At 40.3% G+C, this 27,538-nt stretch overlaps 1 protein-coding gene across 6 annotated transcripts in view; it reads right to left on the bottom strand.

Moving 5' to 3' along the window:
- ppfibp2b (PPFIA binding protein 2b) overlaps positions 1 to 27,538 on the bottom strand; it is a 127,313-nt gene that overhangs the window by 47,046 nt on the left and 52,729 nt on the right. For 5 of the 6 annotated variants that reach the window (XM_087844107.1, XM_087844102.1, XM_087844103.1 and 2 more), the window contains exons 4-5: positions 11,510 to 11,596; positions 9,491 to 9,604 (exon numbers count right to left, since the gene is read on the bottom strand). In XM_087844107.1, the coding sequence (XP_087700233.1) occupies positions 9,491 to 9,604; positions 11,510 to 11,596 (201 nt within the window). Of the gene's footprint in view, positions 1 to 9,490; positions 9,605 to 11,509; positions 11,597 to 21,811; positions 22,575 to 27,538 lie in introns of those variants that run through there. The other variant, XM_087844105.1, reaches the window with a different exon arrangement.

The following is a 27,538-nucleotide window of genomic DNA, read 5'->3' as shown; positions in this document are numbered from 1 at the left end:
GGGAAACCAAACAACCTCTGGCGAAGCGAACAGCACAACACAGAAGAGCTACCTCGTCAGGCCAGGACTCTGCAGTCTATTCACACCTACAGGCCAGTGGACACTCTTTCAATGATGAGGATGTAACATCCTGGACAGGGAGGAACGCTGGTTTGAGCCATTTACGTGAAAAGGGAAAGACCATCTCTGAATCGAGGAGGGGGCCTAAGGGTACATCTTTCGCCATCTTACAATGCTGTGATTGCAGCCATTCCCCAGCTCTCTGTGTATGGTACTCATGGCCATTGATCAGTGGTCTTTGATCAGTGGGTTTTGGTCAGTGGTTGTTGATCAATGGTCATGAGAATTTGCATAATTATGATGAAGGAACTGACCTCCCAGCCCATTGTTCATTCAGTGGGCTGGTTTCAGTCATTATGCAAATGTACTGTTTATAAGATTGGGGAAACCTGCAGTCAGCTGAGACTGAAGAAGTCACTTGGATGAGTGACGAAACGTTTCTCCCACAAAACGCTACGTCCAGATGAACAGAATCAACTTTTTGCATATATACTATCTATTTGTTTAAAAATGAAACACTCAATAAAACCGCAGAAGTAGAAGTTTGGTAGTGTAACACTGTTTTTGCCTGTGAACTTACCTTTACATCGCTCACTATGTTCTGAAAACAAATCCCATGCTGTTCTATTCTCTCGGTGTAACTAGCATGCTGTCCTGTTACAGTAGGCTCTGGTGCATAGGTAATCTTCTTATATATTTACCCCGTCATTTTATGTCAGTTTTAGGTCTGTTTGAGCACCTTTGCTTGCTCCCCTGTAAAAAGTTACATCAGGCACTTTAAGCCTAGCAACATTTCATTTTTTATGTTTTTCCGCTATGTGTTGACATGCCAAAAGGTTATGGAGATATGAGTTCTTCACTTCAGGCAGGTGAGCTTTTTTTTGACTCAGACGTGACCATATTTGGACGAGAATGTTGAGATCTAAGTTATAAGCTAAGGCTTGCAAGCTCTGGTTTTCATGTTGCATCCATAAAATGTAGAGGTGCAAAAACAAGATACATAAAAATATCCTCATTTCACTCACCAAAAGGCAAAGCACAGATTCACTGGGCATTCTGTGTGACATGGTCCCAAATGACAGAAAAAGATTGCCGACACAGTGGAAAGGCTCAGTTCAGTGACTACAGCTGAAATGAGGCCTGACCAAAATCAGCTATGACTCTTCATGCTGGCATAGTTGTTAATCCAAGCAGTCAGCTGTTTAGGCTAACCTTAAATCTACCCAAATGTTAACACATTCATCTTTCACATGAAAGATCCCCGGCTCAACACCCAGAGGAGACACTAACTAAACCTCAAGGGGGTGACAATCTAATGTACTCCTCGTCCAGGCCCAGATAAATGGGATGGTTGCGTCAAGAGGAGTGTCCTGTGTAAAATCTGCTCTGGTTTAACCCTTTAAAACCGGTCAGAGCGGGCACGCTCTGTTTTGCGTAACTATTTTTAAATCCCGGTAGCTCTGCAACCACGTGAGCTAGCGCAATCATTTTTTTTGCATATGAAACCTGAGGAGTTGTACTTACATCTTATGCCATCAGCTTGTCCTCGGTCACAGTTTCCTTCCACATATAGCTTTGCAAAAACTGCATAAAAAGCGCTTGCAGCAACAAAAACATAATATTCCAGAAACACGCTTTGCCGATCCGATCAGCTGTTCATAACACTTCCTACATTGGAATAGATGTCAGCACGAACTATCGCATGTCCACCATGACCTGCCCGAAACCGGAAGTGACGTCATTTTCGCAGAAATGTAGTTTTTTACCATCAGGGCCTCATGAGCCTATACTGGTGTTTTTAAAAGTTATCTTTGACTTTATGACTTTCTGTGTCGTTTCTGGGATGCTTAGGACTCACATTGCACTGCTGGAAATAGTTTATTTTGATGCATATGCTGCTTTTTTGCAAATTTGCATTATAATATTTATTTTCATTTTTCCTGCAGTGTATAAAAATTGGTGTATTTCAAAAATAAAACTATGAAGACACTCAAAATAAATTTCCTGTGGTGGGAAACTATTTTGTGCAACTTTTTTGTATTTACAGTTTTGAGGGATAAGCCTCTTAAATTTCTCTAACTAGAAATATATGTTAAAAAAACAAAAACGATTTTCAATTTTTTTGTAGTTTATTCCACTTTTTTGCAATTTATGTAATTACTATGCACTTAATTCATACATATTATTAAAATCTAGGCTGTAATGGTTGTATTGATGTATAGCAACTTGAAATGCTCCCAAAAATGACTCTACAGCATGTAAAAATATAATATAAGCTCTGGCGGACTTGGTTCTATGGTAGGTCTTAAAGGGTTAAAAATCTGGACACAGCCACTACAGCAACCCCTTGGGAAATACGGAAGCAGCTAATGTCCTCAGACATGCAACTGGACGTTGACGCAGCCTGCACTGGCATAAATGCTGGCATGGCTTCAGCTTTGAGTAGGTTCAAGGCTCTGCTTAGATTCACCACAGAAAGAAAACTCAAGCGTGACCTTTAAAGCCAATCTCAAGTGCCAACAGCAATTTTGGCACTTTCAGGGTCCTCAGCCTCAGTGGTTCTCATTTGATTCAAGCCATTCCCATAACTGTAGGTAGGATGTGGCAATCGTCATCACTAGCAAGTTGCAACATTTTATTATTATATTATTGATATTTCTCAATCTCTGGTTGCCAAATCATGGACTGTTTTAGAGACCTCCGCCTTTTTGTTTTGGCCAAAAACGCAGAAAATAAAGAAACATCAGCCGGAGCGTGCATGGAAACCAAAAATACTGGGAAATTGCTGGGCTGTTGATATTTTTTGGATAATAATGAAGACAGTGAATGACGTCTGCTGTTGAGTCAATTATATTTTTAATGAACATGGCAAAATATTAAAACATAATGGCCCATGAATGTTTATGCGTGTTATACTTGTCTTGTATGTTGTTTAGGATACTGTGTAACTACAACAGTGTAAGCCGTGTAGACAGAAATGTCTCAGTACAGTAATTTTTATGTCTAAATAAAGGCACTGTAGGACATGTAGTCACAGTATGACTACATGTGTGGGTGGATATCCTCCAGCATGAGAACTCTGCACCCTGTGGTGTGTGTGTGTGTGTGTCCTGAGGGCTATTTCTTATTAGATTAGTTGTGGTTCCCACAGCAAACAGCAGCCCTGCAGTGCTGACACATAATGCTGCATGGCTGGATAAACTCTTGTTCGCCTTTCGCTTGTCTCTCTCGCTCACACACAGACACACAACTTGTTTGTGTTTGCTCATGTGAATACTATCCTGTGAATACACTACACAGAATCAGACGTACAGCATCCATCTCCACGCCCAGCTGACGTCTGTTAACGGAGGCGCTCATGTTTGCAATGTGCTGCAGTGTGAAGTCCCTTAATTTCACAGTAGGCGTTTTCAGGTGTCCTTCTACCCCTGTACAACTTTTTGTTTTTCGGCTTCATGCTGATTGTCCACTTGAAGGTGCTGCACTTCACTTTTTCCATTTTCTGGGAATAATCTAAGCTTCAAACATCTGTGGAGAGTTCTTAAGTCAGAGGTGTCCAACTCCAGGCCTCAAGGGCCAGTGTCCTACAGGTTTTAGGTATCACCCTGGGTCAACACACCTGAATCAAATGATTAGTTCATTACCAGTCTCTGAAGAACTTCAAGACATGTTGAGGAGGTCATTTAACCCTTTAAGACCTACCATAGAACCAAGTCCGCCAGAGCTTATATTATATTTTTACATGCTGTAGTGCCATTTTTGGGAGCATTTCAAGTTGCTATACATCAATACAACCATTATAGCCCAAATTTTAATAATATGTATGAATTAAGTGCATAGTAATTACATAAATTGCAAAAAAGTGGAATAAACTACCAAAAAATTGAAAATCGTTTTTGTTTTTTTAACATATATTTCTAGTTAGAGAAATTTAAGAGGCTTATCCCTCAAAACTGTAAATACAAAAAAGTTGCACAAAATAGTTTCCCACCACAGGAAATTTATTTTGAGTGTCTTCATAGTTTTATTTTTGAAATACACCAATTTTTATATACTGCAGGAAAAACAAAAATAAATATTATAGTGCAAATTTGCAAAAAACAGCATATGCATCAAAATAAACTATTTCCAGCAGTGCAATATGAGTCCTAAGCATCCCAGAAACGACACAGAAAGTCATAAAGTCAAAGATAATTTTTAAAAACACCTCATAGGCTCATAAGGCCCTGATGGTAAAAAACTACATTTCCGCAAAATGACGTCACTTCCGGTTTCGGGCAGGTCATGGCGGACATGCGATAGTTCACGCTGATGGACATAGGAAGTGTTACAAACAGCTGATCGGATCGGCAAAGCATGTTTCTGGAATATTATGTTTTTGTTGCTGCAAGCGCTTTTTATGCAGTTTTTGCAAAGCTATATGTGGAAGGAAACTGTGACCGAGGACAAGCTGATGGCATAAGATGTAAGTACAACTCCTCCAGTTTCATATGCATAAAAAAATGATTGCGCTAGCTCACGTGGTTGCAGTGCTACCGGATTTAAAAATAGTTACGCAAAACGGGGCGTGGCCGCTCCGACCGGCTTTAAAGGGTTAACCATTTAGATCAGCTGTGCTGGATCAAGGACACATCTAAAACCTGCAGGACACCGGGCACCGAGTTGGACACCCCTGCCTTAAGTCAACTAACTTAGCTTCCAACAATCCAGAGCTTTGCTGATATTTTGTTTTTCAAAATCTTCATTTTCTTTTTTTTCCACTTTTGCTAATGAAAGCATTAAAATATAAATGTGATTTTATGTGAAAACATAAACCCGCAGAAATCAGAAGATGAATTTATCGTGTGTCACAACCTCGGTATGATCCAAGCCAGCGTACTCATACTTGTGTATTAGACACTGCAGAAGCAGACGTGTTTGCCACCTTTTAAATCCTTCAAACATGTCCTGTAATTATGCATGGAGAAGATTTAAGAGGTACATAACTGATAATAAAATACAACAGACGAGACAGACGAGACAGAAACTGAAAACACCGGTTCACAGTTATCTTTCTCCTCACTCAGCCCTCATCTCTGCAAACCAAACATCTCATATCGGATTAACTGTTTGAGCAGCGGTCGTAAACTGTAAAAGGGAACCACTCGCAGCTACTAACAAACAACCACAAACCAGGACGACAGCTGCAGATCAGTGCAGCTAAAACCAGGAAAAACCACAAACGTCAAGTCACAAACCAAAAAGAAGATCAGTAGCAGCAGAGATTTTTCTTTAAAAAAGAGAGATGTTTTATTCCTCCTGTGTTTTTACCTAAAACTGGTTTAGATCACTTGAAAAAACATCAACAGCAATAACTAATAGATAACAAAGGGTGGCTGGATGAGGGAGAAAAACGTCACGGCCGCGGTGGGGTATTTATTTGGACGCTGTGGCCTTTTTATCCTCTGTGCTGACAGCGAGGAGGACAAAGAGCCTGTTGAGGAGTCTAAACAGAAGCCTGATTCTGTGATGCACAGAGCTGCAGCCTTGTTGTGTCCAGCTTGGCAGAGCTCACGAGCTTGCCTCACTGGTGACGGCAACCAAAACAACTGAAACGACTAGAAGACTCTTTACTTTACATCTAGTCTAGCAGAATTATGACCTACTGTGGGCAGCAGTAGAGAAATCCAAAGACTGGTCGGCTGAATAAACTTTCCATTTACTGCACTTTGCTCTACAATTATTGTCCAGCAGTGCCTTAAAGTGCTAAGTGCTTAGGAGCGCATACTAATGGGATTTTTAGTAAGGACAGACGTTGATGCACATGAGATAGTATTAACTTGTATTTATCTGTTTCCTACAGTTTGGAATGATACTGAAGACAACAAAACTATAAAACAATACAGATTCAACTGTTGCCTCTGTTCGCCTTGCACACATTTTGCAACATGTGACTGAGATCTTCACCCAGGATTAATATAGTCTGTATTTGACATTAATTTTCATATTCAAAAAACCCCAAAGGCTTGATGCTTTGACAATTCTTTTCAGTTAACCCTTTAAGACCTACCATAGAACCAAGTCCACCAGAGCTTATATTATTTTTTTACATGCTGTACAGCCATTTTTGGGAGCATTTCAAGTTGCTATACATCAATACAACCATTACAGCCCAAATTTTAATAATATGTCTGCATTAAGTGCATAGTAATTACATAAATTGCAAAAAAGTGCAACAAACTACAAAAAAATTGAGAATCGTTTTTGTTTTTTTAACATATATTTCTAGTTAGAGAAATTTAAGAGGTTTATCCCTCAAAACTGTAAATACAAAAAAGTTGCACAAAATAGTTTCCCACCATAGAAAATGTATTTTGAGTGTCTTCATAGTTTTATTTTTGAAATACACCAATTTTTATATACTGCAGGAAAAACAAAAATAAATATTATACTGCAAATTTGCAAAAAAAGCAGCATATGCATCAAAATAAACTATTTCCAGCAGTGCAATATGAGTCCTAAGCATCCCAGAAACGACACAGAAAGTCATAAAGTCAAAGATAACTTTTAAAAACACCAGTATAGGCTCATGAGGCCCTGATGGTAAAAAACTACATTTCTGCGAAAATGACGTCACTTCCGGTTTCAGGCAAGTCATGGCGGACGTGCGAAAGTTCGCGCTGACGTCTATTCCAATGTAGGAAGTGTTATGAACAGCTGATCGGATCGGCAAAGCGCGTTTCTGGAATATTATGTTTTTGTTGCTGCAAGTGCTTTTTATGCAGTTTTTGCAAAGCTATATGTGGAAGGAAACTGTGACCGAGGACAAGCTGATGGCATAAGATGTAAGTACAACTCCTCCGGTTTCATATGCAAAAAAAATGATTGTGCTAGCTTACGTGGTTGCAGAGCTACCGGGATTTAAAAATAGTTACGCAAAACAGAGCGTGCCCACTCCGACCGGTTTTAAAGGGTTAAGGACAAAGTATTGTACACATATAGAGAGATAGATTATATAGAAGTTATATGAAAATTGCTTTGATGTTAAAAATAAATCTTTGATAACTCATAGGCCGCATTGTACCGACACAAAGGCTTTGATCAATTCAAAGTGTATTCGTCTTTTTATTCGCTTGCTCTCAGTCCAGTTTAAATAGACCTTCAGTGCTCTGTCGGTTTCCAAATATATCCCTTTGTTATTAACCTATGTTATAAATGTACTCACAGTTTACCAGATGTTGTAATGAAATGAATATTTAATAATCAGACTGGCTCATTTTCTGTCAACATCTTTCAGTAATGCTTTTGAAACACACAGGATTTCACCGCTGCTGATGTTTTAAAAACCATGTTTGTGGAAACCTTTTTTCAGTTTCGTGTATCTGTTGCTGAAATCTGGGCTTCATTTCTATGTTTTGACTGATTCTTATCCCTCCAGGACCGACAGCAGTTGCATTAATGTAAAGTCAACATTAGTGGATTACAACCAATGAATGGGACATAGCTGGTAGCAGAACATTTTACATCCTTTATCTAAAAAGGTCACCTTCAAACTCACTGTACTGTAAGAGTAAACTCTGTCTAATCTCATTACATCTCACTGAACACTGAGTAACTTCAAGCTTTGACCCTTTAAAATCTAGTTGTTGTGATGTCCCTGTAATACCCACCACACAGCTAAACAGGGACAGAGTCAAAGGAGGCAAGCGAGGATAAAATCAAACTGGAACCCTCAATAAAACACTGCGCCACTCCTTTATTTATTCATTTACACTAACAACTCACTCCTGCACTTTAGTCACTCTGAACATCCTGTTGGATAACTCCCTGCTATCGCCTGAAGTCAGCGACTTGGTATTTGCTCTAACGTAAAACAGAAAACAGACACGCCAAGTGAAAACAAGGTCAACTTAATAAGTATGACCTCTGTCATAGTTTCATTTTCAGTTACAATCTGTCTGGGCACCATTTGAGACCATATTTAGTGTTTTAAATATAATACGCTCTCCTCTTTAGGCTGATGCAGTTTGCACTGACAACAAACAGCTACGGCCCTCTGTAGAGTCTGTGTTAATACTGTTATAGCAATATATTTTATATACGGGGGTTAACCCTTTAAGACCTACCATAGAACCAAGTCCACCAGAGCTTATATTATATTTTTACATGCTGTAGAGCCATTTTTGGGAGCATTTCAAGCTGATATACATCAATACAACCATTATAGCCCAAATTTTAATAATATGTCTTCATTAAGTGCATAGTAATTACATAAATTGCAAAAAAGTGGAATAAACTACAAAAAAATTGAAAATCGTTTTTGTTTTTTTAACATATATTTCTAGTTAGAGAAATTTAAGAGGCTTATCCCTCAAAACTGTAAATACAAAAAAGTTGCACAAAATAGTTTCCCACCACAAGATATTTATTTTGAGTGTCTTCATAGTTTTATTTTTAAAATACACCTATTTTTATACACTGCAGGAAAAACGAAAATAAATATTATAATGCAAATTTGCAAAAAAGCAGCATATGCATCAAAATAAACTATTTCCAGCAGTGCAATATGAGTCCTAAGCATCGCAGAAACGACACAGAAAGTCATAAAGTCAAACATAACTTTTAAAAACACCAGTATAGGCTCATGAGGCCCTGATGGTAAAAAACTACATTTCCGCGAAAATTACGTCACTTCCGGTTTCGGGCAAGTCATGGCGGACGTGCGAAAGTTCGCGCTGACGTCTAATCCAATGTAGGAAGTGTTATGAACAGCTGATCGGATCGGCAAAGCGTGTTTCTGGAATATTATGTTTTTGTTGCTGCAAGTGCTTTTTATGCAGTTTTTGCAAAGCTATATGTGGAAGGAAACTGTGACCGAGGACAAGCTGATGGCATAAGATGTAAGTACAACTCCTCCGGTTTCATATGCAAAAAAATGATTGCGCTAGCTTACATGGTTGCAGAGCTACCGGGATTTAAAAATAGTTACGCAAAACAGAGCGTGCCCGCTCCAACCGGTTTTAAAGGGTTAAAACAGCTTTCTTAATTGATTGAAATTAAACTAGTACAGAGGACCAAACAAACTGCAGTTCATCTAAAATCAACTTGAGGCTAGTTCCACAAAGTGAGTCACCATTACCACTGGCTCCTTTGTTAAAAATCCCGAAGTTAGTGGTGAAATCTAAATTTTACAGATTTCACTCTCTGCTAGCCAAGCTTGCTGCCTTTAGCTGAGCCACAGTGTTAGCCAAAATGCTAACAATGACATCCAGAAACCACAAAGGCCATGTCCACCTTTTATGCAGAGTCTGTTACTACAAATGCCATTTTCTTGCCATATTGTCTGTATTGTAGCATCAGAATCCCTCCAGGGTGGATCAAGCGACATGCAAACAATAATATTTCATCTGTTCAACATTTTTCTGTGACAGGTTTATAAACTGTGCTTTACCTGTTGGAGCATTTCTTCAGTAGAGGCCAGTTTCTGGCGGTGCTCCTCCAAAGAACTTTCTAGGTCTCTGATCTTCTCTCCCTGAGCCTCCACCTGGTCGGTCAGAACGCTCACCTGGTGGGTGACACAGTCATACTGTATTACACCGTCCTCAGAGAGCGCTGGCTGATCACATGCTTAAGATAAGGAAAAAATAGATAGAAATATGCAGGAGTTTTAGTTGGTAAACATTGTTTCTGCTACACTGGATACTGGATTTTAGTGATGCAAGTTTTTATGGGAGATAGAACTTTGTTACATTACTCCTAATACTATAGTACTATATAATATGCTATATATACTATATAACAGTACTAATACCTGTGATCAGTTTGAGTTTACCCTACATATTCAAAAGTCCACAGCTTTTGGTTTATGTTTGTGTCTTTATGTCTTTTTCTTCTTTCAATCCACATAAAAGAACACATCATCACATACTTCAACTCCAAACCAACACACACACATTTACTCAGCAGTCTGTCACCTAGGAATGTATTGCACACTTACTATAATCTCTCTGACAACCCATTCACCTCCTGCCAAACGTGCACCCACACACACACTCAAAGATCCCTCCTGTTCACCTAAACGATGCCAAATCCATCTGACAGCCGCTGACTCTCTGTCACTTCAGTTTCTCTGATTTTTACCCCTGCAGCCACGTCCTGTCGCACATTGCTCTGGCACAAAAATAATATTTTGTCAAGTTTTTGGCTTGACACTTGTAACCGCTAACAGAACATGAACATGTGTTATTACAGAGGGACTGGTCTGCTAAACCTGCCCTCCCCTAGCACTGATGAACCATGAACAAGTGAGTAAATGAATGAACAAGTATCTGAATGACTCACGTCTAAGAGCCTTGTGTTAGGTTTCGCACCAAAAACATGGATACCACTAACACTTCACAAACATGACACAAACTTAAAGTAAGTAAAAGTAAAGAAACAACACGGCGTGATCTTGATATGACTGTATAAACTCCAAACGCTAAAGAGAAAGTTAAAAATACCCCTTACCTCCTTCCTCTGAGCCACACACACACAAACAGAGGTGAATGCTCTCGACAAAGCTAGAAGGAAGTTAGTTACCAACCACAGAGTGCGTCTATACTAGCACACGCTGAAGCAAGACAAAGCTTCACATAAGGAGTCTTAAAGTAGAGGCAGGTGAAAAGGCAGGAAGGCACTACGGACGGGCAAACTGTCCACAGCCAATTAAATCACCAGTCAGTAAAAACAAGCCCCGGTTCACTTGGATATCAACCAATCACGGGCACTGTCAGTTGAGGAATGTGTAAGAAGTAGGTGTGCGGGTGTTGGTGGTAAAGAACGAGATGTGGACTTTGCGACAATTTTGCAAACCGGGGTTGTCCAGACGGGTGGTGCACTTATCGTCAAAAAGAAAAATCATCCGCTTGCGTGGGCTTCCCCAGAGCATAAAACAAACATACACAGAGACCATAAAGGGGCAGATCCAAAACGACAAATTAACTAGGAGGAATGTAAAGAGAGACTGTGGAAATCACAGCTGCGTGAACTGGCTATTAAAGAGTTTTGACAGCACAGAGCACCTCCTGACATCATATAGTTAGATGACATATAATCACCTTCACTGCAGTCGACTAGGCGCTGGCGGTTACTGCACGAGTCGTATGTAAACACCCTCGCATGCTTTCGAAGGTGTCCGGACATGTTTTGTTATGAAATAACACGAAATATCTGAACTCACAGGATTACAGATTAAAGGACAAGATGTTTTTTTCAGCGTGCAACAAATCCTGCCAGACAGTCTCCTGGCTCGTTTATGGCAGGGATCAAAAATTAGATGTAGTTGTGCATGCCAAAATAATTACAACCACATCTGAACAAGCAAACTGGGACAGCAAAGAAAAAGTACACAGGCAGCATAGGCACAGTACATACTGTATGTGTCTTTGTATTAAATGTCTATAACTTAGATAGATAAGAAATATCTGACCTGTAGCACCAGAGACTCCTTGTCTCCCTCTAGGCGAAGCAGTCGTTCTTGGTAAGTTTCATTGTTGGCTGGAGAACAGAGGTTCACCTGGACAAACGCACACAGAAGAAACACACAAAGTTCATGAAGAGGTTAAGGATGAAAGATAAGGGACGGCCTATTTTTATCTTCAAGCACTGAAGCAGAGAGGCACATCCTCTGTCCCTAAATCAGCAAAACTGCAGTCTTGTTTACACCAAAGACTGTATAGAAAAAAATGAAGGTAGCCAAGGTGACCGTTTCCAAGGTTCTGTTAGCGGATTTTAGTCAGTGGCTTTTTTGGTGTGCAAACTTGTTAGCCTGCAACAAAAGCTTCCTAATGAGTGTTTATTTGTCGACACCACAGATGAATAGATGCCTGCTCATCCTAAACATCTTAGTTTGGCACATGGAAGCTAAATTTGGCAGGTCTGATGCTGAATTACACCTTTAACACCCAACAAACACCGGGGGGGATGCGCTTCCCCAAGACAGGGGCAATTTCATCTAGTTACTCATAAGCCAGACACAACTAGGTTCTCTAAAACAGAAAAGAGTATCTATTATTCACAAAACTGCACAAATACATTATAAAAAGTGCTTTTGAAGTCAGAAAATAACTTATTTACTTTATCTGGGATGCTTTGAAGAAAAGCAAAAAGCATGATTCAGCAAGCATACATATTGCCAATGTTTAATTTAAAATACAAAGACGTGTAAACTGTTAGATTACAGGTAGTCAGACTGAAATATCTACACAGTAAGATTAGAAACAGCCAGTAATATGGCTTAGCTGCTAACATTAAATGCATATAAATGTCAGAATATTGCGGATTTTTGTGCTGCTGATGCTTCAGAGTTTGACAAAGAACCAAGCTGTACACATAATCCTCTCGCTTAATGTCCAGAGCTGGTCTGGGCAAGACTGCTGACTCTTGCACAAGGAACTCACAGAGCCGATGCTGTATAAATAGACATTTTTCACAAAGCACATGATACGAAGTTATGAAACATCATCTGACTCCTGTTAATCTGGAAATAGCAGGATAGCGGAGCCAAATCATCGACATTGTGCTAAAGCTTGTGCTATAATTTCCACCTTTTTCATCTCTGACTACTGTAAGTCTAACAAAACATATCAGATATCAATGTATTTGCAGCAGCCTGTCAGGAGAAAAAGCTGTGTCAGGCTCTGTGTCGAAACAGAAATGCTTTCTAATGTGAACTTAAGAACATGCAAACAGTGAAAGAAACATTTCTCTTTGGTCAGAAGTTCTTTTGCCAGTTCCTTATTGCCCTGCTATTAAGGTTACGGCAGAATTATGCACTCCACAACTCAGGAAGTGAAAATGAAAGTCAAGCCGAACATTTTTAAATGGCTTTATTCCTGAATGATGATGTCTGTCCTGTTTCCATTTCTCTGCTCAGCTTTAAGAGTCAGAATGTGTGAATGCTCCTCCGCTCCCCAACATGCTGCTGCAAACATTTCATAAGATGATATTTTCTGCTTCTGTCAGCAAGATTAGAAATACCACCTGTTGTTAGAAACACTTTGGCTAAATCAGTTTGCATTTGCACGCCTGTTAAACTGCATGCTAGGCTTGTGACAGCTGAGATTTAACTTTGTGCTAACCCTACACAATGTTAAGAAAAAGAGTGACGTGTACTGGCCAGTAACATTGTATCAATGCCAAACAAAGACTGTGTGGGAAACAGCAATATTACGTTACAGCTCAAACCGAACGAGCTCTTAAAACTGGAGCTTCAACACTATGTTTGCCCTTAACAGAAATCTTGCTATAACCAGATTCAACAAAGGTGCTGGAAACATTCCTCAGAGGTTTTGGTGTATACTGACGTGACAGCTGTCAGTTAAACATCTATGATCCCAAAGGTGCTCTGCTGGGTTGGTATCTGGTGACTCTGGAGGCCATTTGAGCACAGTGAACGCATCGTCATGTTCAAGACACCAGTTTGAGATGATTTGAGCTTTAAGACATGGCGTGCCATCCTGCTGGAACAACACGTTCTCACTCCCAAAGCGTAACATTTTACGCTAGGTGACAAATCGTCAACATATTACGTTTTCGGCTACCCACCACGTTCCTAAATGACGACCTCGGAAAAATGAGGAAATATGAGAACCGACTGGACTGAATCTACACATGTTCGCTCTTTTTCTTCAAATCGCTTACAAACACGCTATTTAACGTCATTAAAGTCCTGGTTAAGGTCAGGGATAAGGTTATGGTTAGGGCTGGAATACAGGGCTGGAACGTCTGTTACCGCGGGAGCGTCATTGCACTGGATTTCAGCCATAACCCACCGCGTACCATAAGAACGCCGAAGGTCTCCTTTCGCGTTCTTCAGGAACGCCGCGGGACGTGACAAAACGTCGGCATGTTACGCCTCGGGAGTGAGAATGGGCTGGCTGGAAACAGCCGCCAGGAGATAAGTAAATGGTAAATGGACTGATTCTTATATAGCGCTTTTCTACTCTCTCGGAGCACTCAAAGCGCTCTATACAACATGCCACATTCACCCAATCACACCCATTCTCACAAGCACTTTATCTATACTTAGTGCTATCTAACTACATTCACACACACTCATACTCCGATGGATCGGAAAGCAACTTGGGGTTAGTATCTTGCCCAAGGATACTTGACATGCAGACTGGAGGAGCCAAGGATCGAACCACCAACCTTCTGATCAGTAGGTGACCTGCTCTACCTCCTGAGCTACAGCCACCCAGCCAAGTATTACTGCTATTTATTATGGCGTTGTTGTTGTTATTACTATTTGCCAGAGATAAGGTACACTGTGGTCATTAAAGGGATGTATGTGATCAACAATCAGGTAGGCACTTGGTGTGGTTTTCTCCTAGTTCTCATCTGCTTCACGTTTTGAAGTGCTGCACATTCAGAAGTGCTCTTCAACAAATCTTGGTTGTAAGGAGTGAGTCTTTGAGTTACTGTTGACGTCTTACATCAGCTGGGCATTTTCACACAGGGAAATCACCGGATGATTTCTTTTTTCAGACCATTTCAGGCTCTGCAAACCCTGTTTTATTTGGGAAAAGTAGATCAGCAGTTTCGTAAATGTTCCGACCACCTCGTTCGGCATCAACAACCGTGCCATTTTCAGAGCCCCTTAAATCACCTCACACCCATGTCTGTGTTTACTTGGCTGCTTCATGATATTCCAAAGATAATTTCACTTGCACCTGCTTCTACATGTTTGATTGTGTTTTTCCCTCTCACCACCAAACATCCAGTGTGGATATATGTTATGAAAGTATGAACCTTGTATATGACTACTTGAAACACTAGTATTGACTGTTATTGACAGTATAGATCTGCTTCCACCTGAAATGACAGAAAGCAGTAGCAGCTGTAAAGGAACTGATTGTCATTCTGGTAATATATCAAGACTGTGTGTGAAATTTAGACCTGAATTAAGTGTCACAGTTATTATTATCCATTATTACAATCAATCAAATGACTGTGGATAATGTTAAAATCACTTGTAGCAGTAAAACCACATTGTCATCACTCAGCACTGCAGTTCACCTCAGCTGTTAGCACATTTTGACTAAAACAATTAGTTTGTTTTAATATCTGAAGTACTGAACTTGGTTACCACTGATTGCATTTCCACAGCAGCAGGTAGCTGTATTCATCAAACATCCCACTGGTGATACTAAAACTTAAGTTAACAACCAATTTGCAAACATGAAATGCTCGCATTTGTCCTGTAGGAGTTCAAATTGCATTTTAAATGAATGCTGAGGTTGCTCAGGACATTTTAAAGGAAATCTGCATGTTAACATTACTACAAGGAACTAAACACTGAATGCGTCCATGTTCTGTAGGAGATGAGACAGTCCAGAGAGGACAGGAAAAATATATATTTCATTTGTTAAACATTTTTCTTCAAGAAAATCTCATCATGTTTTTGGTGGAATTAAATGATACTTCATTTTTAACCACAGACTATGCTGATTATGGCATCTGCAGTGTTTTCTTGTACAACGATGATCGTGTGTCGGTGGAACTTTCTGCATCTGTCCCTGAAGATTTGAGGGGGGCCCAGATTTGCCAACAATCCCCACAACCATTACTGTCATTTAAGCAATCAACATTTAAGCCTCTTACTGCCAAAAATCCACTCCACACCCGTCTAAACTACGATTAGCTTAACTAGCTTCAAAGTCCAGAAAAAATAAATATATAAAACGCCTTTGGGCTAAAATATGCAGCAGTGTAAATGTAACTGTTTGCTACAAGAAGCCGACCTTTCCTGCTATCATAGCGATGACCCAGTTTTAAAGAAAACTTAAACATCGAGGGTTTTTTTGTGCTTTTAGCCGAAACTCTTATCTGATGCCACAACAACTACTCTAAACTTTAGCTTCAAGGCACATTAGTGAGCTTCCAAAACCTTATCAGTCTCTTTCATCCCTCAAAGGCCGTCTCAGCGCACAAATGAAAAAGCCCAAAATCAGCCTGTAATCCTGGATGAACTGTCTGAAGCTGAGGTCACAGGATGTACACCAGCCAGGTCACCTGACGTGGGCCATATGGATGCATTAAACCCATTATCAGACTTGAAATTAAACAGACGGGGGTAGAAAGGGTGTGGGGGACAAACTGGTTCTTTCAGAGTGTCTCTTAAGTTATAAAATGTAAGGCTGTAACAATGTTACATTTTTACAGTTTCTCATTCCAGTGGGAAATCTGCTGTAATCACAGATCTTCCCATCAGAAGACCGAAGAGAAGCAAGGCCATTTCAGGGTGGTGATGACACAGCGTTTGAATGGACCGATAAAAGAAACCAGGCCGGTCTGTTTTTATCTGTTATCGCCTGGTGGATTGTGTGAGAATGGACAGAGCAAGACTGTTTGGGGCTCAGTGTCTTTGCACTATCGTTATATATTACAGTTCTGCAGTTGTTTTTTCATTAGCACTTCTGACTAAATCTGGGAAATTTAGCTGAAAACTACTAGAATATTAGTAGCAGTAAAAATTAAATTAAACAGGTTCTCTCTGTGAACCTAGAAAACATTAAGTTTTTAGAGGCGTTTCAGTTTGTATCATGAAGTAAAAGTACTTCCAGTACAAGTAAAAACAGGGTGGAGCATCAGTTAAATAAATACTGAGTGGTTTTTGCTTACACAGCACATTTTCATTCAAATATATTAAATCAGGTATTTATGATAATTAATAATTCCTCTAATCAGCCAAGAAAATATTTAAATCATTTAGACCTAAATACGCAATTACCTTTTAAGTTTTTTCAGGATGTTCTCTCAAAAAACAGGACCATAAAATTCATATTTTATTCAACACTAATGAAATTCTAATCATAGTTCTAGTACAATTTATATAAAGTGAGTACACTTCACTGCAGCAGACCAAATATTTAACAAGGCTTTGCACAAGAGGTGAGGAAACACTATCCACTCAATATGTCCGTGAAGGTTCTCAGTCATCCAGGTCATCGTAGTCAAAGGAGCTTGCAAAGAAAAGCGTCTGGACTTCTTTAAGTTACTTGAAGACGTTTCACCTCTCATCCCAAAAGCTTCTTCAGTTCTAAGGTCAAATGGTGGAGAGTCCCAGATATAAACCTAGTGGGAGTTTCCCCCCACAGAGGGACAAAAGGACCCCCTGATGATCCTCTAATCGCCTGAGCCAAGGTGTGAAACTGGGTGTGGGTCCATCTCAATATAAATGATTACACTGGAATGAATGCAGACATGTTTTCAGGGTGTTGGTTTTATTATAGTCGTACTTTTCTCGGTGTATTCACAATAAATGTTGTGGCCAGTGGAATGGGTGGAACTGTTATGACATACAGTGGCGTGCATGATCCCAGTGTTTAAGAATGCATGACAACATGCAGCACACTACCCACCTACTTTAAGTGATTCACATAAAAGTGCTCCAACGGTCAGCGCTCTGTAAGCAGGCAACATGTACGTCCACAAAATTCATGTAGAATTTTACTGCTCACTTTCAAAGTCGAAGCCTGACCTTCTATCCAAAACCAAATGCTTTTAGTTTTTGGTTTTCGTCCCTCGTTGGTCCTAATCTGAGTCGTGAGTGCTCATTCGATTTAGCGCTGTAGCAGCGTGTGCGGCACATTAGCTTAGGTATTCTCTCTAGTCACACCACAGTGTCTCTAAATGCAATTTAAAGTCCAATTCAATTTGCTGTCTGCTCAGCTTGACAGTAAACAGTCCCACTGAGTGTGGAAAGTGAATCTGAAGGTGAGTCAGTGGCATTTAGGATGAATTGTCATTTCTGTTTCTCCAGATCCAAGTTTGATTAACCTTCATCTTGATCTTACCACTATAATCACGTTAGCCTCAGCAATTCGAAGATGAAAACAGCTGTTTACTGTTACGTTTGTTTAAAAAAAGACAAAGAAAAAGGAAACAGGACCAAGCTGGCAGTGTGGGAGAAGGGAATGATAGCTGGTTTAGTGTACCAGCGGTCCCCAACCTTTTTTGCGCCATGGACCGGTTTATGCCCGACAATATTTTCACGGACCGGCCTTTAAAGTGTCGCGGATAAATACAACAAAATAAAACTAGTACCGGTACCGAAAAAAATAAGATTTATTCATAACACACGTGAAAAGACCCAGGAAAACCGAGTTAACTATAAAAACGATAACAAAATAACGCTGTGATGGCTGCACTTACAGCCACACAGTGGTAATACCCACCATGTTAGTGTAGAAGCTTATAAGTAACATCGCATTCACATTTGTCTTTCTTTAAATATAGGAATTAATTTACAGGACAATAAATAACTGGTTTTGGTTTAGAATTCATTCACATACCCACATAACACTGCATTCTAAAATAAGTGCGCACATTTTAGTTTACACTGTTATGTATGATTAATCTTTTGTTTTCTGAGTTACCTTGGTTGCAGCTGTTCCAGTCCCTTGATTAAGGAGCCAAGAGGTGGAAAAGGGGCGGAGCGAGCTTTAAAGGAAGACTACAAATTGGTTCATGCCATAACTCGGGACCATGGGGGAGAATTGGAGTTCACTATGTTTGGTTTAGTTAGGTTTTGTGTGTTTTACCCCTTCTCCTGTTTTTGTGGGCTGATCAGCCACTATTTAAGTTTCCCCTTTGTCTTGTTAAGTTAGGTCAGTTTGTTTGAGTTATCAGTAGTGTTGTCAACTTTGAGTAGAGTTCTGTTATTTTGACCTCTTTTATAGGCCCAAGATTTTGATTCTTTTTGCATGATTTAACCAATTATGTTTTTTGGGTTAAATAAAAAATCTTTTTTTTGGACTTTAACCTGTGCCTAAGTTTCCTTCACTGTTCGGTCCATCACAACGCTGAAAACCCTGAAAACCATACATTTCACACCTGAGCCTCAACTCTCGCGGCCCGGTCCCAACGACTCACGGACCGGTATCGGTCTGAGGCCTGGGGGTTGGGGACCGCTGTAGTATACTACTAAAATAAATGGCCTTTTCTCTGTCTGGAAATAACCATCACACACGGATTAAACAAAATGATCACCTAATTTGCTCTTTAAAACTCTTTGCTAATTTGGTCCTCATTAAGTAAATATGTACAGTGCTTATTTAACAATTGTATCAGACCAACTGTCATAAAAACACTGAATTAACTGAGTTCCGATTTTGATGCCCAAATTTGAGCTGGCGCACTGGACTTCTCTGAGAAATCAGAAGTTAATCAATTCAAACATTAAAACAAATTTTTCAAATGCAAGTAAATAACTGTACACTCTGGAGTTTTTTTTTGTAAAGCACTACATTTGAAAATTCATAGATAGCAATGATAATTGTATTTTAGCTTTAAAAATAGAATTTTGATTAGTAAGTAAGGGAGTGAACTTTATTTATATGGTGCTTTTCAAAGACATAAAAGCCACAAAGTGCTGTATAACAATAAAACACAATTAATATCGATAGAAAAGTGAGTGAAACTGAATAAAAATAATTAACAGAAGAAAGTCAAATTGCCTGAACTTCTGCACACTGGTGCGTTGATCATTACAGAAACATAAAAACCTTACACTGGTCTAATAAACTTGTATCACTGTAGTCGTATCTGGAACAATTTAAAAATGGCAGCTTTGCTGTTGTGGGACCCTGTGATGTTCCCTGAGCATATGTGGAAAGCCCACACCCACCCACAGAACAAAGCAAGAATAAATGATCATATCCAGGACACTGAGGTGGTCGCAAAGCAACTGTGAAGGCTGAAGCAGCGTGATGAGAGTTATAACTGCCAGAATGAGATGTGTAGCCTCAGGAGAGTATCAACTCACATGGGCTAGCACTGAGATCAAGCTAATCGGCTGAATGCTAACAAAGGCTTTATTCCATTTTTAACAAAACTTAATGAGTAACTTGGACTATTTACTTCTATATGGACCCAAGTGCAAAATTAAAAGAAAAAAAAATAAGAAAAGATTGTATGAACACCTTGCATAAATAATGTTAATTTAATTTAAATACGTTTGAACATGCTAATGCTAATTTCATACATGCTGGCCAGGTCAACAGCAAGTAAAAGAACTCAGATGTACATCCTCACACACAGATGCATCTGTGCACCTTTTTAAGGGTTCATTTATTTAATGCTATTTCACTCCTAACTTCACTCTACCTCAGATACATTATAAGATGCAGACGTGGCGGTAAAACAAATCCTGTCAGTAATCTGTTGGACGATTTGAAACACTGAGAGGCAGCTGAAAATCACAACGATGCACTGACAGAGCAAAACAGAGTTCAGGACAGTTTCAGCTGGGTCGTTGTAGCCGTGCCTACTAGTTAGATTGTATCAGTGCTCCAGATTGAGCCATTAATAAACCTTAGTTTGGGGTAAGTTTAGCAAACCTCTTGACTGGTGATTTTATGAATGCAATGAGGGAAGTCTGTGCTTCTTTGCTTAGAGTGCTGAACCCTCCTACCGGACCTGGGTAAGCAGTAGAAGATGGATGGATGGATATTTTTTATCCCAGCAAACTTTGAAATGAAAGTTATTCATCGCATTCATTTAGCTAAAAGATAAAACTGAGTTACTGTGTAACTCACCATCTGGTGGCCAAGTGGTAAGATGCTCTTATCTAACCTTATAACCAAGTCCTGACCCTCTCACAGCCTTTTGAAGTAGTGTGACGAAGTGCAGACTGGCCAACATGTCTTCAGTCCAGGTCTACTTCAAGAAGTCAAACAAAGAGCCTGTTTTTACACATTCTCTGCCCTGGTGAAGAGTCATTTCTCAAAATATACGTCCACTGTGGCAAAATATAAAATAATAATCCATAGAAATGACACAAGGCTCATAGAAGTCTAGGGGGACTCACTGACAGGCTTAAACTTTCTATTATTAGTCACTGTGTCAGCGAAGTCCGAGTAGAATAAAGCTTTAGCGTTAAATGTTAGATATTAGAGAAACAGATGTGAATGAGGCAAAATGCAGCAAAATCTTTTAAGCATGTGAAGGAGCCCCTTAAAAGAGACAGAGCGACACCTTCAGTGCAGAAAACTGCATGAAAGGAGACCGTTTTTCTTTTTTGCACAACTAAATTCTTATCATATATATTCACAGGACAAATCCCAGAGAGAGGCATCGATAAAAACAGCATAAGTTGATTTACTGTCACCTTCATCTTTGCCATTGATCTTAGCAGTTGCTGGAACTCTGTGAATGATCTGTGAATGTTAGTTTAAAGGTCACATCTTGAAGAAAGAAACTGCAATAATGTAAAACACTTAAAAGCATCATAGCTTCACGATTTTAAAGATAAATTAAATAAACCTAAATCAGACAAATGTGACATCTCATCAGTTAAAGACTTGCTCACATGTCTTTACAACACACATCCTGCAGCCCAGAGCATTAGACACTGCTTTGACAACAACAATCAGCTGATAGTGAATATTTCCAATCTGATAACACAGTCCTCGTGGATGCGTGCCTTCATAACACAACAACAACAACAGGAGATGCAGTCCAGCTCTTGAGCTGAGGGAAATTACATCACAAAGTCTGTCGCCAGGAAATAAAACAATAACAGCAGGACAATGTCAAGCATCTAAAGTGGAACAACTGCTTTGCGACGGCAGCTTCTCCTTCAAACATCTCTCCCCTCTCTCTGTTTTCCAACTAAAAGTTCCCTCCGAGGCATCGATCTAATGAAAGGAATGTGCAACAAGGACAGACACAAATATATTTAAAAAGGGGGGAAGAAGAAGACGCATATAAACAAACCCTAACTCACCTTTTTCAGCCAGGAGAAGTGTCTGTAGAAGTCAATGGGAGTCTCCATGCTCCCAGCCCATTGCTGCCCTGCCTTTTTTCTTGTGTTCTTATGGGACCGTCAGCCTCTGAGTGTCTTATGTGCAAGTTTCACAAACTAACAGTGGACTGAGCAAACTGCTGCAGCATGTGAGTACTGTCATGCAAGTGTGCGTGTGACTGCGATGTTCACAGCTGTGGAGGAGGGCTTTTTATGATCTCTGCCTCCTCAGAGGGAAAACTCCCCCCTGCTCGGTCCCCCTCCTCCTACTTCTCTCTTTCCTTCTTTAGTCCCACTGTTTCGTCCCTCTCTTTCTCTCCCTCTCCCTACTTACTCCCCTTCTTCACTTTCCAACTTATTTGTCCTTTTCCCTGGACGCTCTCTGCCTCCTCCACGCCCTCTTTTATTCCCGTTCTGGTTGGAGTTGTCGGTCCCCCTCCTTCCTTTCCCCTTCTCCTTCTCTTTTCTTCCTTTCTTCACTTTTGAATCGTTCCCCCTCTTTTCTCTCTCTCGCTCTCTGCCGAGGTCCATCTGACAGCCAAATGGTCAAGCCGAAAAAGAAGGAGGGGGGACGGTGGGAGGGTTTGCCATTTTTCTTCTTTCTCTGTCATCTGTTTGTGTCTCAGTGTTGGCCTACGTTTCCTCTCTCCCGCTCTCATATGTAGCCTCTAAAGCAGCAGCATCTGATGTCAGATAAGCGGGCAAAGCAGCAACAGGCTGTACTGTCAGCACAAACACAAATCATGCCAGGAGGTCCCGTCTCCCTCCTTTTTTTTCGCGTGCTCTTTTAATTAAGTCGCAGTGCCGGGAGACGCTGCCTCGCTTTCTTTGCCTCCTGTCCGTCTGTCTCTGTGTGTGATCCTCCACATGTTTAAGCCCTTTAGCTCGGGTTTCCATTTCCTGTGTATTTACTGAGTCCACCACAACAATGTCAGCCATTTGGTCTGAACGGCAAGTTTATTTACAGCCACACAAACCCCAGTAACAAATAGCACTTTTGTGCAGATGATTACAGGTGATTCAAGTCCTAAAATGTAAAAAAAAGTTGGATGTAAACTAGAATTTCATGGAGTCATGTTTTGTATTACTGAAAATAGAGCTGTAATATGTCAAAATACTGTAAATTTTGATATAGCCACACTTTCTTCCTCCAACTTTGTCTCTTAATACAACCTTTCTGCCTCTTTCACGCTCCTGTGCATGCTCAAGCAGAAGGTCTGTCTCATGCATCGTTTTAACGAAGCTTATGCGCAAGTTCAATAAGGTAGATCTACAGTCTCACATCTGTCTGCTCCCAGGTGTTGGGCTTCAAATCTCTTCCACTTTTACAAGCTGTCAAGCTGTTTGTGACATCAGCGGTCTAGTCCAATCGTCTTTCTCCCAGCCTTGTTCAGACCAATCAGCATTCACGCTGCGTACTTTAAATCTCACTGCGCATCTTTCTCCTTTGCAGTCGCCTTCGTGCAATCTGCCTCCTCCCCATCACTGCCTCTCATCTTTCAGGCTCCATTCAAGTCTCAAGCTTCATCTCCACCAGCAGCCTCCGGGAGGTCCTGCTCTAATCTCTAACACCAACTATCTACTATCTAAATTCTTTTTTGTCCTCAGTTAGAGGGAGGGGCATGAAGAATGGTGAAAAATATAAAAATGATGAAAGGAAAACACATTATAGATTTTTCAAATGAGGCAGAAAACTGTTGAACCCCATGAGATAAGTGAATATAATCGTTTTAAACAGGGTGGCATGTAGCTACAACATAGTATTGCAATATTTTGCATGGTGACAATACTGTCATTTGGATACCAAATGGCAGTATTTTATCAAATAAAGGAAAATACTCTGAATACTGTGAACAAGAGAGATCATCACCATCACGCAGCACCATCCTGAGATGACATTAGCCGAGCAAACTTGCATTAAATCGGCTCACACGAAAAACCATCGAACACTGGACGCATTCAGTTTGACAAAGCTAGTTCCTAATTCATCACAACTTGTGGTGACTAATTGGTTCCCTACACCCTGAGGCTGTTGAACACTCATGACCACTTTGATCACAAGCTCCGGTCACCTGATAGGAGCAGACATTCCTGCAAACAGTCACAGCCTGACGACTGCAGTCACTCTCAGATTTTGTCAAAGGTCTCCATGTTTATATGCAGTGAATGGTTTTTACCTACTGTGCTTTGAGAACAAAAGGGGGACCAAAATCAGCTGAGGGTAAAACAGCACCCCGATATTTCTCTTTTCCTTTTTAATTCCTAATAGTTCTACCCACTCCTTTAAGTTCAAGTGTAAAAATTGTCTAAGAAAAAAAACCAAAAAAAACTATCATTTCTCTCTCTCTCGCTCTGCAGGCCTACGTGTTGTTCCTAGAGTATTTAAAAGTAGAATGGGAGGCAGAGCCTTCAGTTTTCAGGCCCCTCTTCTGTGGAACCAGCTTCCAGTTTGGATTCGGGAGACAGACACTATCTCTACTTTTAAGATTAGGCTTAAAACTTTCCTTTTTGCTAAAGCATATAGTTAGGGCTGGACCAGGTGACCCTGAATCCTCCCTTAGTTATGCTGCAATAGATGTAGGCTGCCGGGGGATTCCCATGATGCATTGAGTTTTTCCTTTCCAGTCACCTTTCTCACTCACTATGTATTAATAGACCTCTCTGCATTGAATCATATCTGTTATTAATCTCTGTCTCTCTTCCACAGCATGTCTTTATCCTGTCTTCCTTCTCTCACCCCAACCGGTCGCAGCAGATGGCCCCGCCCCTCCCTGAGCCTGGTTCTGCCGGAGGTTTCTTCCTGTTAAAAGGGAGTTTTTCCTTCCCACTGTCGCCAAAGTGCTGCTCATAGGGGGTCATATGATTGTTGGGTTTTTCTCTGTACCTATGAAGTGCCTTGAGGTGACTTTTGTTGTGATTTGGCGCTATATAAATAAAATTGAATTGAATTGAATTGAATTGAATTGAATGAGTATTCTGGCATCTTCTGCCAACACATGGCTGTATTATAGACAAATCCATTTTTCAATGTAAAATACAAAAACAAACAAAGAAATATAACAAAAATAATAAACTACTGAGTGAAAACATTAACTCTGAGGCTACGTCCACACGTACCCGGGTATTTTTGAAAACGCAGATTTTTCTATGCGTTTGCACCTTTCGTCCACACGTAAACGGTGTTTTCGGTCACTGAAAACGGAGATTTTTAAAAACTCCGTTTTTACATTTACGTGTGGACGAGAAAAACGGAGAAAACTGAGAAAACGCAGCGTCAAAGGTGTGCGCATTTTTTGACGTCACACTGTGCGCCACGTTATTGCTTCGGTGAAATGAATTTCTACAATACTGTTAATTGTTCTCTCTGCAGTGTTTAAATGCTTACATATACACACACAGTTACTGTCCCTCCACACATACAACTCGGTTCTGCTTCTATCCCCCAGCTTTGTTTACTTTTTCCCACCGAGGCTTCTAGACTTCTGATTGGCCAACATTTCTGCACGGTTAGGAATATATCGCCACCTGTTGCTTTGGCATGTTTTCCTTCATTTCTGCGTTTACGTGTGGACGGGATTATTTTTTAAAACGAAAACGGAAAATCTCAGTTTTCAAAAATACCCGTGTACGTGTGGACGTAGCCTGGGACCCTGCTCTGTAAAAACAAAATTTTCTTTCATTCCATCTCATTTTTAATAAACTCTTGACAGTTTCTGCTGAAAGAACTTGTATAGTTGTATTTTTATATATAAAAAAAATTGAAGAGTTCAGTTTTTTTGTATATTTTCTCTTCAGCAGGTTTGGGGAAACTGAAAATGTTCATCTGCGCCAAGAACACAGGAGACAACCATCTCTGGGTCAGCAGTAATGAGCAGCAGTCACCGGCTATCACAACTTCCTGCCAGAAATACACTTATGATGCTTCCTGTGTTTACATGTGTGAAGCATGAAGTATGCTCTGGAGAGAAGGCCGTGGGGTGCAGACTAATTGCAGAGCACAACTGACTTTGATCCTGTTGCTCAGGCTATAGAGATTGAAAATGTGACGTCATTCAGGGGTAAAATCGCAAAGGATTCTGGGAACTCGTGGCAAGAGGTACTAGTGCACACAGGCTTTCAATTGAAATCAGTTATACAGCGATAAAAAGAAACACAAAAAATGTCAAGAAGCTGTTGTATTATTAACTGCAATAGCCGGTCGCATGACAGCCACGGGAAGCCGACGGGTAAAGAGATCGGTTGTTATCGGATTACATCGTTGAAGAGAAATTGTTCGAGCCATGTTTCCGAAGTAACAAAGAGCCGAAGGAAGGGGGGAGAAGGTGGACAGGATGAGCTTGAGAGGGAGCAGCCAGCCTTACAATCTAGCTGCCTTGATTATCTGCCAGGCTTTTGTTCATCTGCTATTGAAATTTGCAGGCAATGTTAGCAGCTTTCCACTACAGGAACAGTCCCTCTGGAAACTGTTGACTGTGGATTATCCCGACTCAGTGAGACACTGTTCCTGTAAAGAAATGCCACACTTAACTCCTTAATCCCTGATCTACTGACTCAAATAAGTTATGAGAAACTTTTTTAATGGTTTTTGTTTTGTTTAGTTAGTAATAACCTTCTACAAATACACAACTCGAAAAAGTGCTAGATTAGGATATCTACTTGGTTTGACGCAAGAACTGAACACTCAGTTTAATGCATGAACTTTCCAAGTTGAAGAAAAGCATGTTTGTGTTTATTTCTGCTTCTTCTCCTTTCCTCAAAGTCATTTTCCTGTCTCCTCTACAGCTTTCAGCGCTGACACAGTGCTTTTAACTTAAAGTCACCTTGTGTGTACTTCTTCATGAGCATCTGCAGTTTAACTTGTGATACTGGGTGTAGTAACCACCAAAGGGACTCCAGTGGATGATGTGGATGAGGAGAAATTTTTTAAAAGCAGTGGTCCGGAGACTCAAAGGGATGAAATCACTTGGAAGGGAGAACGGTGTAGTCTGGATCAAATACAGTTTTGGCTTTTGCTTAAAATTTTAAACTCACAAAGGGAGAGGAACAGAAAGAACAAGTAATTCTTCTACCTTGACCTCTTTGAGTATTCATTTTAAATAAAATGCTTAAAAAGAAGAAGCAGGGAACTGGAGTGATACTGCATTAATGCATTGGGAAAAAGCCTTTGGCACTGAAGATGATTAACAGCCTCCAGACAATGTTAGATTTTAAATGGTGACCAAAAACAGCACCTTATTGTAAAACACCCACCTCGCGCTGCTGGGCTGCATGAATTAAAATAACATATTAATAAAGACAAAAGTGTCACGTACGACACTGTGCACATCACACTGAACTTGGACTGAAAAGTGGGACAGCGCTGTGGAGGAAAGCAGCAGTGAATCAAAGAGAGGAAGAAACAAAGAAGGCAAGAGGGAGGAAGGGAGGGAGGCTTGGCCAGTGATTGAGTGCAACATGTGAGACATCTGCTGTTGAAACAAAGTAGGAGTTCAAAACGCTGCTTTCCAAGATCTACTTTCCATCTCAATAACTGTGGGTAAAACTTTGCACTGCTGCAGGACAAAACTCGGCAAGAGAAGAAAAAAACAACCTCACATAAATGACAAAAGCAGGAAAGTCAAAAAACTACATTTTTCACAAAATACCAAAAGATCTGCCTGAGCTGCAAGGTTTCAAACATCAAACCGTATCACATTTGCTATAATGTAT

This window comes from Neolamprologus brichardi, chromosome 7 (assembly GCF_056152115.1).
Source record: "Neolamprologus brichardi isolate AB-2024 chromosome 7, ASM5615211v1, whole genome shotgun sequence".
NCBI classification, from domain to species: Eukaryota; Metazoa; Chordata; class Actinopteri; order Cichliformes; family Cichlidae; genus Neolamprologus; species Neolamprologus brichardi.
The sequence above is the reverse complement of the archived record's forward strand: the minus strand, read 5'-3'. Positions and strand labels throughout refer to the sequence as shown.